We start from the raw sequence: 12,515 nt of genomic DNA on the forward strand, positions 1-12,515 counted from the left end.
ATCGTAGAATCATAGAATATCAGGGTTGGAAGGGACCTCAGGAGGTCATCTAGTCCAACCCCCTGCTCAAAGCAGGACCAATCCCCAACTAAATCATCCCAGCCAGGCCTTTGTCAAGCCTGACCTTAAAAATATCTAGGGAAGGAGATTCCACCACCTCTCTAGGTAACGCATTCCAGTGTTTCACCACCCTCCTTGTGAAAAAGTTTTTCCTAATATCCAACCTAAACCTCCCCCACTGCAACTTGAGACCATTACTCCTTGTTCTGTCATCAGCTACCACTGAGAACAGTCTAGATCCATCCTCTTTGGAACCCCCTTTCAGGTAGTTGAAAGCAGCTATCAAATCCCCCCTCATTCTTCTCTTCCGCAGACTAAACAATCCCAGTTCCCTCAGCCTCTCCTCATAAGTCATGTGTTCCAGTCCCTTAATCATTTTTGTTGCCCTTTGCTGGACTCTCTCCAATTTTTCCACATCCTTCTTGTAGTGTGGGGCCCAAAACTGGACACAGTACTCCAGATGAGGCCTCACCAATGTTGAATAGAGGGGAATGATCATGTCCCTCGATCTGCTGGCAATGTCCCTACATATAAATGTCATCTCCCCACATCCCTCTGGACCAGGAGAAGGTCCATCTCCCAAACTCTTCTGCCCTCCCAAGGTTATTCCCCCACCCCCATTCCCTTCTCTCCAGTGATGGCACCAGGGAAAAGCAAAGTTTCAAATGGTTTTGCACAGACATGATCTTTGAATCCTCTCTTTTAAGAAGGAAACTAAAACCTTGCAGGCTGGAGAATGGACCTGGCCCCTGGACTCTCTTTGTTGGGTGGAGGCTAAACCTCCCTTGGAGGCTGAATGAAAATAAAGTGTCTCTGGAGCCTCCCCTTTAAAGTAGTGACTACAAGCCCACACCGGCAGGAACAGGCCAAGCCTTGGGTCCCTCCTGCTCCACTCCATATAAAGTCTTTGGCTCCCTCTTGCTCCAGAGTGGGGAGAGGCTACAACATTCTGAGCATCCCTGCTGAGGGCTGCTCTCGGATTTGGGAGCAGGAGCAATGCACAGGCCTGTTTGAATATCTAGTCTTTCCTCTGGGGCCAGTGTGGGACGGTTCCTGCAGTCTGCCCCCGAAGGGGGCTGCATTCCTATTGCAGCGGTATTGTCCCCGGCTACATGGACCATCCAAAGCACAGGATGCGGGAAGGCAGGGCTGGATGCAGGTGGCTGGCAGAGCGGCAGATTGGCAGGGATTTGGTTTCCTAAATGACTCTTTCCTGCTAGGTGTCAATGCTCCTTCCCTCTGTGCTAGGAAATCCCCCGCAGCACCCTCGACTCGTTCATGCAGCCTTTCCAGAGCACGCTGTGGCTGCTGGTGGGACTCTCAGTGCATGTCGTGGCCGTGATGTTGTATCTCTTAGACCGGTTCAGGTAACTGACCTTTGGGTGAGGGTGGGCGCGTGTGGGGGGGTGCACTTAGGACGGGGTGGAGAGGGGACAGGGAGGGGACTCGAGCTGGGTCCCTGACACCTCTACACGGGGCTCCCCCGAGGCCTGCTGGCGAGCGCGAGCTGGAGCAGAACGCAGTGCTCTGCTGTCAGTGTTAGCTCTCGGGAGCATCTAAACCAAGGCTCCATGGGCTGCACTGGCTCCTGAGTGACTCTGAGTGCTGTGGAACTCCAGGGATTGGCTCCCGGACCCGTGGGACCCTGGCTCTTGGCCCAGATACTGGGCTGACACTCTCGATGCCCCAGCACTAGCCCCTAGAGTTAAACCTGGGGGCTTCAGGCCAGGGCAGACTCGGCGGACTCTGGAATTTTCTTCCCTTATTTCCCCAAGAGGCCAAGTGTCCAGCCCTTCATGCAGTGTGACTCCCACCTCCCCAGGCAGCCCGTACCAGTGGGCAGCAGGCTCTCATACAATTGATGTGGGAGCCGAGTCCATTCATACCTTGCAAGTGGTCAAGGGGCTGTGAGCCGATCTTTATTTTTAGGATTTTCTCTTCATGGGCCCAGAGGCTGGAGCTGTAGCAGCATGAATGGCTAAATCAGATCAGCATAGACATGCCTGTGATGGGAACCCCACTGCTCTGGGGGAAGCTCTAGGGAGCAGGGGGTGGCTGCAGGAATCGGACAGGGGGCCATGCTGAGGCTGCCCCTGGCAGTGGGACGCCAGTGGATGGGAGTGGGAAGAGCTAACTGTCCAGCCTGGGAAGTGGGAGATGGTTGTGTGACATTGCCGGAGGGGGTTGTCGTCCATGGGGCGCAGTCATGTGGGGCCGGAGATGCTGAAGGCAGCTTCAGGGTGTGGCCCCGGTGTGGGAGCGTTGGGGAGCAGCCATGGGAATGAGACATGCTGGGCAGCACTGGGGCTGTATGTGCCAGCAAAGCGGTTGGCCCTGTTTTTCAGCCCGTTCGGCCGGTTCAAAGTTAACAGTGAGGAAGAGGAGGAAGACGCACTGACCCTCTCCTCGGCCATGTGGTTCTCTTGGGGAGTGTTGCTGAACTCTGGGATCGGAGAAGGTAACATCTGTTTGAGTTCAATACGAGTTAATTCAGGGAACCTAAATGGGCTGTCGTATACAGGAGGTGAGACTAGATGATCACAGTGGTCCCTTCTTGCTTCAAATACTATGAATTGAGAAGGCATTAGCACACATCAGGGCCCTTGGAGTAGCAGGCCCAGTTGCTTCATCTCAGATCTGAGCGAGATACCAGTCCAATATGCTGGGGGAGCTTCATATCCATCTTCTCCTCTTTCGGAGTGGCAGCATCTGGGAGGGGCAGCACCAAGTCCTTCCTGGGTGTGTCCCCCTCTCTGGTCCTGGCCCCACTGCTGAGCCCCCCTCAGGTAGGGGCCCTCTGCTAGGTCCAAGCTGGGAGCTCTGTGACCAGAGGGAACTGTACTCCTTGAGTTAAGCTGTATCAATGGGCTGCTGCTCTGTGTCCAGGCAGCCACCCCAGAGCAGGTGTAACTGAGCTGATGAACTCTTCTGACCAGCAGCAGCTCTCACGAGCTCTTGGAGTCCCTCCAGTAGGGCGCCCAGAGGGACAGGGTGGAGGCAAACTGCTCCCAGACCAGCTGGGCCCTGCTTACATGCTGCAGTCTGCTGTAATGCACTGATCCTGGGGGCTCGATGCCCACATGTATCAGAGCACACCTGTGGCAGCATTGGGGCTTTAAGAGGAGCTGGTGCTCTCTTAAGCTCAGACCTTTCCCAAGCAGGGCTAGTGCTCCCTACCTGCTGGCCAGCTGAGGAGAGAGGTCCTGAGCAGCCCAGCCTGTGAAGTGCACCTCTTCCAAAGGGGAACAGGAGAGCCATGTATGTCCAGGGGAGGGGCTGTCCGTGAGGGCAGCCTGGCCGCACTGCACTGTTCTCTGCAATGAACATGCCGGAGACAGGCAAAGGAAGCTCTCACATGGGAGGCTAATAATCCCGTAAAGGCTCAGGGCTCCCATGTGCAGCATGCAAACAGGGTCTCTCCATCCCACGGTCCGGCAGGAGCACAGCAGGCATGTCACCCAATAGGGTGAGTGTTACCTGCTTCAGTGGAAACTGCAGGTGGGATTTAGATCTGCCCAGTGTCCTGGTCAAATGACAGCTTTTGTCATGGTGGAAAGTCCATCAATGGCTGTTAGCCAAGGTGGTCAGGGATGCATCCCCATGTTCTGGGTGTACCCTAAATCTCTGAGTGCCAGAAGCTGGGAGTGGATGACATGGGATGATCGCCTGTTCTGTTCACTCCCTCTGGGGCACCTGGCACTGGCCACTGTTGGAAGACCGGATATTGGGCTGGATGGACCTTTGGTCTCACCCAGTCTGGCCATTCTTATGGTCATTGCATTCCGGCCTAACATGCCTGCTCCTAGTACAAAAACATGCCAGGGGATCTTCAGTGGTGAGGACATGGCACTTTCAGTTGTACCATGTGGTGAGGACATGGCACTTCCAGTTGTACCATGTGGTGAGGACATGGCACTTCCAGTTGTACCATGTGGTGAGGACATGGCACTTCCAGTTGTACCACTGGCTCACTGCTGACTCAGAAGAACGAGTGCCCCTGCTGTAGACACATCACCTCTTCCTCCAGCACCCACTGTTCCCTGGGGCCTCCCACTCAAGCACTGGCCTGGCCCCCCTTAGCCACTAATTCCCTCTGCTGTGTAAGCAGCTCCTGAAGAAGGACCTGCTGTCACACCAAGACAAACGGTTTCTCTTCTACGTGGACTGGGACACGGTCCTACCATGTCTCACCATGTCACTGACCAGCAATGCCCATTCTCCACTCGGGCAAGAGCTGACCTGTCCATCTGGAGGCACTGCTGACCAAGGACAATCATTTCCAGAGTGGAGCTATTTGCCTCCCTGGCAAAGGGGAAGTGTGGGGCTGTGTACTGGGAAGCAATACAGCAAACTGGACCTGTGTTCTCCCTTTGCACCAGTGCCCTGACATTCCCAGAATGGTGCATGGAGTCAGCCATGTGACTCCCATAATGCCCTGTGGCTGAGAGCCTCAGGAGACGGGTCGGACAGTGGTAGTTCGGACAAGGCAAGGGGGATTGTTTTCCATCCTTGGGTATCAGATCCATAGTGTCCCGCCGGGTACCTGTCTGCTCTGGACGGTCTCTCCTTGCTGACACATATGGAGCTGCGTCTTTGCTCCCAACTCTTTCTCCTTTTCCCCCTCAGGTGCCCCCCGGAGTTTCTCTGCTCGTATCCTTGGCATGGTGTGGGCTGGCTTTGCTATGATCATTGTGGCTTCCTACACTGCCAACCTGGCTGCCTTCCTGGTGTTAGACAGACCTGAAGAGAGAATCACAGGCATTAACGACCCCAGGGTAATTAGCGTGTGTCTTTCTGAGAGGGTTTGTGTGTGTCGTGCGTCACTGAGGCAGGGTAAATGCAGAAACATACGATGGTCTAATGTGAATCTCCTGGCCGGGAAGCGGGGCCTGTAGCTTGATCTCTGGCGCCATTAGTCCTTAGAGCCCCAAACACAAGTGCTCAAGATTCTAAGCTGAGGCGTAGCAGCCAAGGAAATGCTCCCCTTGTGTCCCTCCCCAGACCCACTGCTCCCCAGACACTCCCCAGACACTGCTATGAAGAGCACAGAGAGAGGCCCAGGGCCAGGCTGCTGGCTCCCCCACCTGAGACAGTGCCAGAGTCCCCCTGCCCATCTGCTCTTCCTGCTGTTTTCTGATGTGCTAGAGGGGGCAGGACCCAGTACCAAGGAGAAGTGAGATGTAAGGCCTGCAGGCGAGGGCAGGAGGGGTGAGAGGGAACTCTTGGCAGCAGCTGTTTTACAAGCAGGCACAACCCCAGCCCCAGCATTGTGAAAACACGAGGGATAAAAATCAGTGCTGGGGGGAAGGGGTTCCAAAATTGTGAAGGGCCCCCTGAGCCCCTCAAAGCTGTCAGCTCATGTTCTGCACGAAGGCAGGAGAATAGAGCCCGACATCGATTCTACTCCGGTTCTATTAAATACTGGTGCAGACGCTTACATGGCGTGGTGATAGAGAATGGCCGGCCGACCCACCGAACAGGGAATCTTGAGCAGAAACAGCACCAATCAAGGTGTTGTCATTGTCAGTGCTTAGGGAACTTGAGCTAATAGGAAACGATTAATGATGTACTAATTGTAATTAATTAAATCATTGCTGTGGCAGGGCAGATTTTCATGCATTTTACAAACCTAGCTAAGTCCCATTTCCTGCTCTGGAGAGCTGACGGCTGAAATCAGACAAGCCAGACACACAAGAGACAGGGCCCCCCATGAGAGTTCAGGGGCACTGCCGATGCGGGCCAGGATTTTCAAAGGGAGTCAGGTGCCCGGCCCTGGTTCACCAGAGAAGGGAGCAGTTCGGACAAGTGAGTGGCAGCTGGACATGCAGGGGTGAGGTGGGAGGGCGTGAATGACCCCCGCCCAGCTCACTGTGACAGCTGGCCCTGCACAGCACTCACAGCCGGGCTCTGCCTTGCCTTGCAGCTGCGCAACCCCTCCGATAAGTTCATCTACGCCACGGTGAAGCAGAGCTCGGTGGACATTTACTTCCGGCGGCAGGTGGAGCTGAGCACCATGTACCGGCACATGGAGAAGCACAACTACGAGAGCGCTGCCGAAGCCATCCAGGCTGTCAGGGACAGGTGAGAGAGGGGCTGAGTCCTGCCTAACTGCGGCAGACCGGGCTGTGGGGCCTGCAGGGACCGCGCTGCCGCCCCCCCACCCCCCCCAGGCTCGCTGAGTGTGCGGGGCTGCAGCTCTCGTTGTTGGTCAGGGCGTAGGGCCTGGCGCAGCGTGCGGGGCCAAGCCCAGCCTGCCAGTGCTGCAGGCCACGCGGGGGCGCTTCCTAGGAGACGATGTCCTGGCTGGCTGTGGGCTGGGATCTGGTGACCTGGAATGAAGAGAAGGCGTTTGAGGTGCTGGGCTGGATGGGAGCCAGATTTCGGCACAAGGCTTCACTGGGGCTGGGTGGGGCTGGTCCCTGTGCCAGAGGGCTACCGGTTATGAGCGAAGCAGGCCATTCAGCTGTCCACAGGACTGTGCTAATGCTATAGGGGGCAAGGGTATGGGGGGTATGATACCTGGATATGCTAGTGCTATAGGGGACAGGGGCATGGGGAATGGGTATGACACTTGGGTCAAGCGCAGAAAGGTGTAAAGCTTCTCTGGGTGGTGCTTTTGTGGGGTGGTAGGGTCGTGGGATACAGACTGGAAAGGGCCTCTCCCTACTGCGCAGAAAGCAGGGCTGAGACCTGCCTTTCCACTGTGGACCACGAGATGGCGTCTCTACAAGGGACTGAGAAACGTCAAGTGCTGTTTCAGAGTAACAGCCGTGTTAGTCTGTATTCGCAAAAAGAAAAGGAGTACTTGTGGCACCTTAGAGACTAACCAATTTATTTGAGCATGAGCTTTCGTGAGCTACAGCTCACTTCATCGGATGCATACCGTGGAAACTGCAGCAGACTTTATATATACACAGAGAATATGAAACAATACCTCCTTCCACCCCACTATCCTGCTGGTAATAGCTTATCTAAAGTGATCATCAGGTTAGGCCATTTCCAGCACAAATCCAGGTTTTCTCACCCTCCACCCGCCCACACAAATTCACTCTCCTGCTGGTGATAGCCCATCCAAAGTGACAACTCTTTACACAATGTGCATGATAATCAAGTTGGGCCATTTCCTGCACAAATCCAGGTTCTCTCACTCCCTCACCCCCCTCCAAAAACCCACCCCCATACACACACAAACTCACTCTCCTGCTGGTAATAGCTCATCCAAACTGACCACTCTCCAAGTTTAAATCCAAGTTAAACCAGAACATCTGGGGGGGGGGAGTAGGAAAAAACAAGAGGAAATAGGCTACCTTGCATAATGACTTAGCCACTCCCAGTCTCTATTTAAGCCTAAATAATAGTTTTAGTTGGGGGCTGAAGGTGACGGCTAGTGGCATTCTGTTATTTTCTTTGTTAGGCCTGTCCTGTAGTAGGTAACTTCTGGGAACTCTTCTGGCTCTGTCAATCTGTTTCTTTACTTCTGCAGGTGGGTATTGTAGTTGTAAGAAAGCTTGACAGAGATCTTGTAGGTGTTTGTCTCTGTCTGAGGGGTTGGAGCAAATGCGGTTGTATCGCAGAGCTTGGCTGTAGACGATGGATCGTGTGGTGTGGTCAGGGTGAAAGCTGGAGGCATGCAGGTAGGAATAGCGGTCAGTAGGTTTCCGGTATAGGGTGGTGTTTATGTGACCGCCACTAGCCGTCACCTTCAGCCCCCAACTAAAACCCCTCCAACGCATTATTAAGGATCTACAACCTATCCTAAAGGATGACCCAACACTCTCACAAATCTTGGGAGACAGGCCAGTCCTTGCCTACAGACAGCCCCGCAACCTGAAGCAAATACTCACCAACAACCACATACCACACAACAGAACCACTAACCCAGGAACTTATCCTTGCAACAAAGCCCGTTGCCAATTGTGCCCACATATCTATTCAGGGGACACCATCACAGGGCCTAATAACATCAGCCACACTATCAGAGGCTCGTTCACCTGCACATCCACCAATGTGATATATGCCATCATGTGCCAGCAATGCCCCTCTGCCATGTACATTGGTCAAACTGGACAGTCTCTACGTAAAAGAATAAATGGACACAAATCAGATGTCAAGAATTATAACATTCATAAACCAGTCGGAGAACACTTCAATCTCTATGGTCATGCAATTAAAGACATGAAGGTCGCTATCTTAAAACAAAAAAACTTCAAATCCAGACTCCAGCGAGAAACTGCTGAATTGGAATTCATTTGCAAATTGGATACTATTAATTTAGGCTTAAATAGAGGCTGGGAGTGGCTAAGTCATTATGCAAGGTAGCCTATTTCCTCTTGTTTTTTCCTACTCCCCCCCCCCAGAAGTTCTGGTTTAACTTGGATTTAAACTTGGAGAGTGGTCAGTTTGGATGAGCTATTACCAGCAGGAGAGTGAGTTTGTGTGTGTATGGGGGTGGGTTTTTGGAGGGGGGTGAGGGAGTGAGAGAACCTGGATTTGTGCAGGAAATGGCCCAACTTGATTATCATGCACATTGTGTAAAGAGTTGTCACTTTGGATGGGCTATCACCAGCAGGAGAGTGAATTTGTGTGGGCGGGTGGAGGGTGAGAAAACCTGGATTTGTGCTGGAAATGGCCTAACCTGATGATCACTTTAGATAAGCTATTACCAGCAGGACAGTGGGTGGGAGGAGGTATTGTTTCATATTCTCTGTGTATATATAAAGTCTGCTGCAGTTTCCACGGTATGCATCCGATGAAGTGAGCTGTAGCTCACAAAAGCTCATGCTCAAATAAATTGGTTAGTCTCTAATGTGCCACAAGTACTCCTTTTCTTTTTGTCAAGTGCTGTGTAAACCCCATTTCGCATTCATGGTGCAGTGTATTATGGCTCTGAAAGTGCTTCTGCCCTTCAAAACAGGGCTGCTGCATGCATCAGAATGGGTGCTGCTGCTTCCCTTTAAGAGACTATATTGGCCTTGCCTGATGGTTATATTAGAGCTGATAACTGTTAACACTCTCTGCAGATCATGCAGCTGTAGTAAGTTAAGACAAGCCAGTCCATGCTGCCACACTGACCTGGCTTCTCCTTTCTCCGTGCTGCATTAGCAAGCTCCATGCCTTCATCTGGGACTCAGCAGTGCTGGAGTTCGAAGCCTCCCAGAAGTGTGACCTGGTGACAACAGGGGAGCTTTTCTTCCGCTCTGGCTTTGGAATTGGGATGCGCAAAGACAGCCCATGGAAGCAGAACGTCTCCCTGGCCATCCTCAAGTCTGTACCCAGCTCTCAAGGAGCACTCTGAGCTCTCCATACATTGCATGTGCGAGAGCACGATCAGCTGTATGTGTGCAGGGGTTAGAGTAGCCACGTTCCATCCAGGGGCTCAGGAGACCTCTGCTGAGCTGTTGCTATCACCTGCCTAACGCTCCCCAACCGGCAGGACTGTGGACCTAGCCCAAGCAGTCCTAGATATGCCAGCTATGGAGTCAGAGGCACTTTGAGCCTGGTTCCACAGGATAAGCCATGTCTGTTCTCTGGCAACTTGGAGGTGAAAGTTCCCATCTGGCTGAGACTGGGTTCCCAGGGGCTCAGCTCCAAGGGGAAGTTTATCAGAGGAAAATGCTAAGATTTTTTTCCTGAATGCTAAGATTATTTTTAAAGAAAACACAAGCAGGTCCTATGGTGTAATGGTCAGCACTCAGACCTCTGAATCCTGCGATCTGAGTTCAAATCTCAGTGGGACCTCCTGGGGCTATGTTGGTTTGCTGCAAAGCCTTAGGGTGCCTGGTTTCCGTGTCTCTGGGTGAACCAGAGTGAATTTTGGGGGGAGGGATAGATCAGTGGTTTGAGCTTTGGCCTGCTAAACCCAGGGTTGTGAGTTCAATCCTTGAGGGGGCCATTTAGGGATATGGGGCAAAAATTGGGGATTGGTCCTGCTTTGAGCAGGGGGTTGGACTAGATGACCTACTGAGGTCCCTCCCAACCCTGATATTCTATGAAGACTCCTCAGAATTACCCCTTCATAAGGTGGGGGGGATTGACTCTTTTTTCCAGCTCTTAGACAATGGAAGGCTTTGGGGCACTCTGCCTCCATGTCCACCGTCTCTCTGACCGACATGGGCTCAGTATGTAACTCGCAAGGTTTTTTTCCTAGCTGCCAGCACTGTGATGCCCCACAGGCTCTGAGAGCTCAGCTGAGCTCTGTCTCCCATATACAGCAGCACCAGTACCCACGACTCATATGTTAGGAGTGTTGATAAGGAGCAGTGCAGATGTGTGCCTATAATATTCCTCCATCAGTCCAGGGTTAGTGAAATATATAATATGTAACCCAGCTCAACTTTCACATCCTGCATGAGTTTGTGGCTGCAGTAGTCAGAAAGCACAGGAATGTAGGCATGGTCCATGTACATCAGACCTGAGGTCCATCTAGCCCGGCGTCCAGTCTCTGACAGTTGCCAGTGCCAGATGCTTCAGAGGAAGGTGCAAGAAACTCTGCAGTAGGCATATGTGGATAACCTGCCCTCGGGGAAGTTTTCCTCCTAGTCTCCAATACTTAGAGGCTGGCTTTTGCTCTGAAGCAGGTGAGTGTCAGCAAGTTAAAGAAGTCTGGGCTGGATGAATGCACTATAAGGTGGGTAGAAAGTTGGCTAGATTGTTGGGCTCAACGGTTAGTGATCAATGGCTCCATGTCTAGTTGGCAGCTGGTATCAAGTGGAGTGCCCCAAGGGTCGGTCCTGGGGCCGGTTTTGTTCAATATCTTCATAAATGATCTGGAGGATGGTGTGGATTGCACTCTCAGCTAATTTGTGGATGATACTAAACTGGGAGGAGTGGTAGATACACTGGAGGACAGGGATAGGATACAGAGGGACCTAGACAAATTGGAGGATTGGGCCAAAAGAAATCTGATGAGGTTCAACAAGGATAAGTGCAGGGTCCTGCACTTAGGACGGAAGAACCCAATGCACCGCTACAGACTAGGGACCGAATGGCTAGGCAGCAGTTCTGCGGAAAAGGACCTAGGGGTGACAGTGGACGAGAAGCTGGATATGAGTCAACAGTGTGCCCTTGTTGCCAAGAAGGCCAATGGCATTTTCGGATGTATAAGTAGGGGCATAGCCAGCAGATCGAGGGACGTGATCGTTCCCCTCTATTCGACATTGGTGAGGCCTCATCTGGAGTACTGTGTCCAGTTTTGGGCCCCACACTACAAGAAGGATGTGGATAAATTGGAGAGAGTCCAGCGAAGGGCAACAAAAATGATTAGGGGTCTGGAACACATGACTTATGAGGAGAGGCTGAGGGAACTGGGATTGTTTAGTCTACGGAAGAGAAGAATGAGGGGGGATTTGATAGCTGCTTTCAACTACCTGAGAGGTGGTTCCAAAGAGGATGGTTCTAGACTATTCTCAGTGGTAGAAGAGGACAGGACAAGGAGTAATGGTCTCAAGTTGCAGTGGGGGAGGTTTAGGTTGGATATTAAGAAAAACTTTTTCACTAGGAGGATGGTGAAATACTGGAATGCATTACCTAGGGAGGTGGTGGAATCTCCTTCCTTAGATATTTTTAAGGTCAGGCTTGACAAAGCCCTGGCTGGGATGATTTAATTGGGGATTGATCCTGCTTTGAGCAGGGGGTTGGACTAGATGACCTCCTGAGGTCCCTTCCAACCCTGATATTCTATGATTCTATGAGTGCATAGCACTGCAAAAGCCACTGTTTATTCTTTTAGTTACTCTTATCATTCTGGGTATTCTTGTTGTCCATAGAAATGTCCAGTCCCTTGTTCAGTCTTGCTAAACACTTGGTATTAACGATAACCTGTGGCAATCAGCTCCTCAGACTAATTGTGCTTTGTGCAAAAAGGACTTCCCTGCATATGGGGTAAGAGGTCAAGTATTGTCATGGATCAAAAACTGGCTAAGAAACAGGAAAACAAGGATAGGAATAAATAGTTTTCATGTGTTAGTAGAAGGTTAACAGCAGGGAGCCAGACGGATTCTGTTTTAGGCCCATTCTGTTTATCAATGGGTGTGGGAAAGGGAGCAAGCAGGGAGGTGACAAAACTGACAGGTGAGACAAAATGATTTAGGTTATTCAAGACCAGAGACGACTGTGAGAACTTCAGAGGCTGGGGATGGGCAGCATGATGGCAGATGAAACTCAGTGTTGGCAAATGCAAAGTAACACATCTTGGAGAGAATAATTAGAACTATTCTTAGAGGACTCTACATTACCTGGATCAACTCAGGATAGGGAGCGGGCGTCAGCATGGAGACCTTTGCTCAGAGGGCAGCAGCAGTTGAGAAAGCCAACAAGCTGTGAGGATACATAGGGAATCGGAGGGAGAAAAATACAGACAATCCTGCCAGGCCTTTTTATAAATCAGTGTGAGGCCTCATTGCTACTCTGTGTGCAGTGCTGGGCACCCCATCAGAATTAGAGAGGATTCAGAGACA

At 51.9% G+C, this 12,515-nt stretch overlaps 1 protein-coding gene across 6 annotated transcripts in view; it reads left to right on the plus strand.

The window, feature by feature from the left end:
• GRIN1 (glutamate ionotropic receptor NMDA type subunit 1) overlaps window positions 1-12,515 on the plus strand; it is a 73,188-nt gene that overhangs the window by 47,569 nt on the left and 13,104 nt on the right. For all 6 annotated transcript variants that reach the window (XM_077835762.1, XM_077835763.1, XM_077835765.1 and 3 more), the window contains 5 exons: window positions 1,309-1,427; window positions 2,406-2,518; window positions 4,687-4,835; window positions 5,984-6,141; window positions 9,163-9,324. In XM_077835762.1, the coding sequence (XP_077691888.1) occupies window positions 1,309-1,427; window positions 2,406-2,518; window positions 4,687-4,835; window positions 5,984-6,141; window positions 9,163-9,324 (701 nt within the window). The remainder of the gene's footprint in view (window positions 1-1,308; window positions 1,428-2,405; window positions 2,519-4,686; window positions 4,836-5,983; window positions 6,142-9,162; window positions 9,325-12,515) is intronic.

This window comes from Eretmochelys imbricata, chromosome 16, assembly GCF_965152235.1.
Source record: "Eretmochelys imbricata isolate rEreImb1 chromosome 16, rEreImb1.hap1, whole genome shotgun sequence".
NCBI classification, from domain to species: Eukaryota; Metazoa; Chordata; order Testudines; family Cheloniidae; genus Eretmochelys; species Eretmochelys imbricata.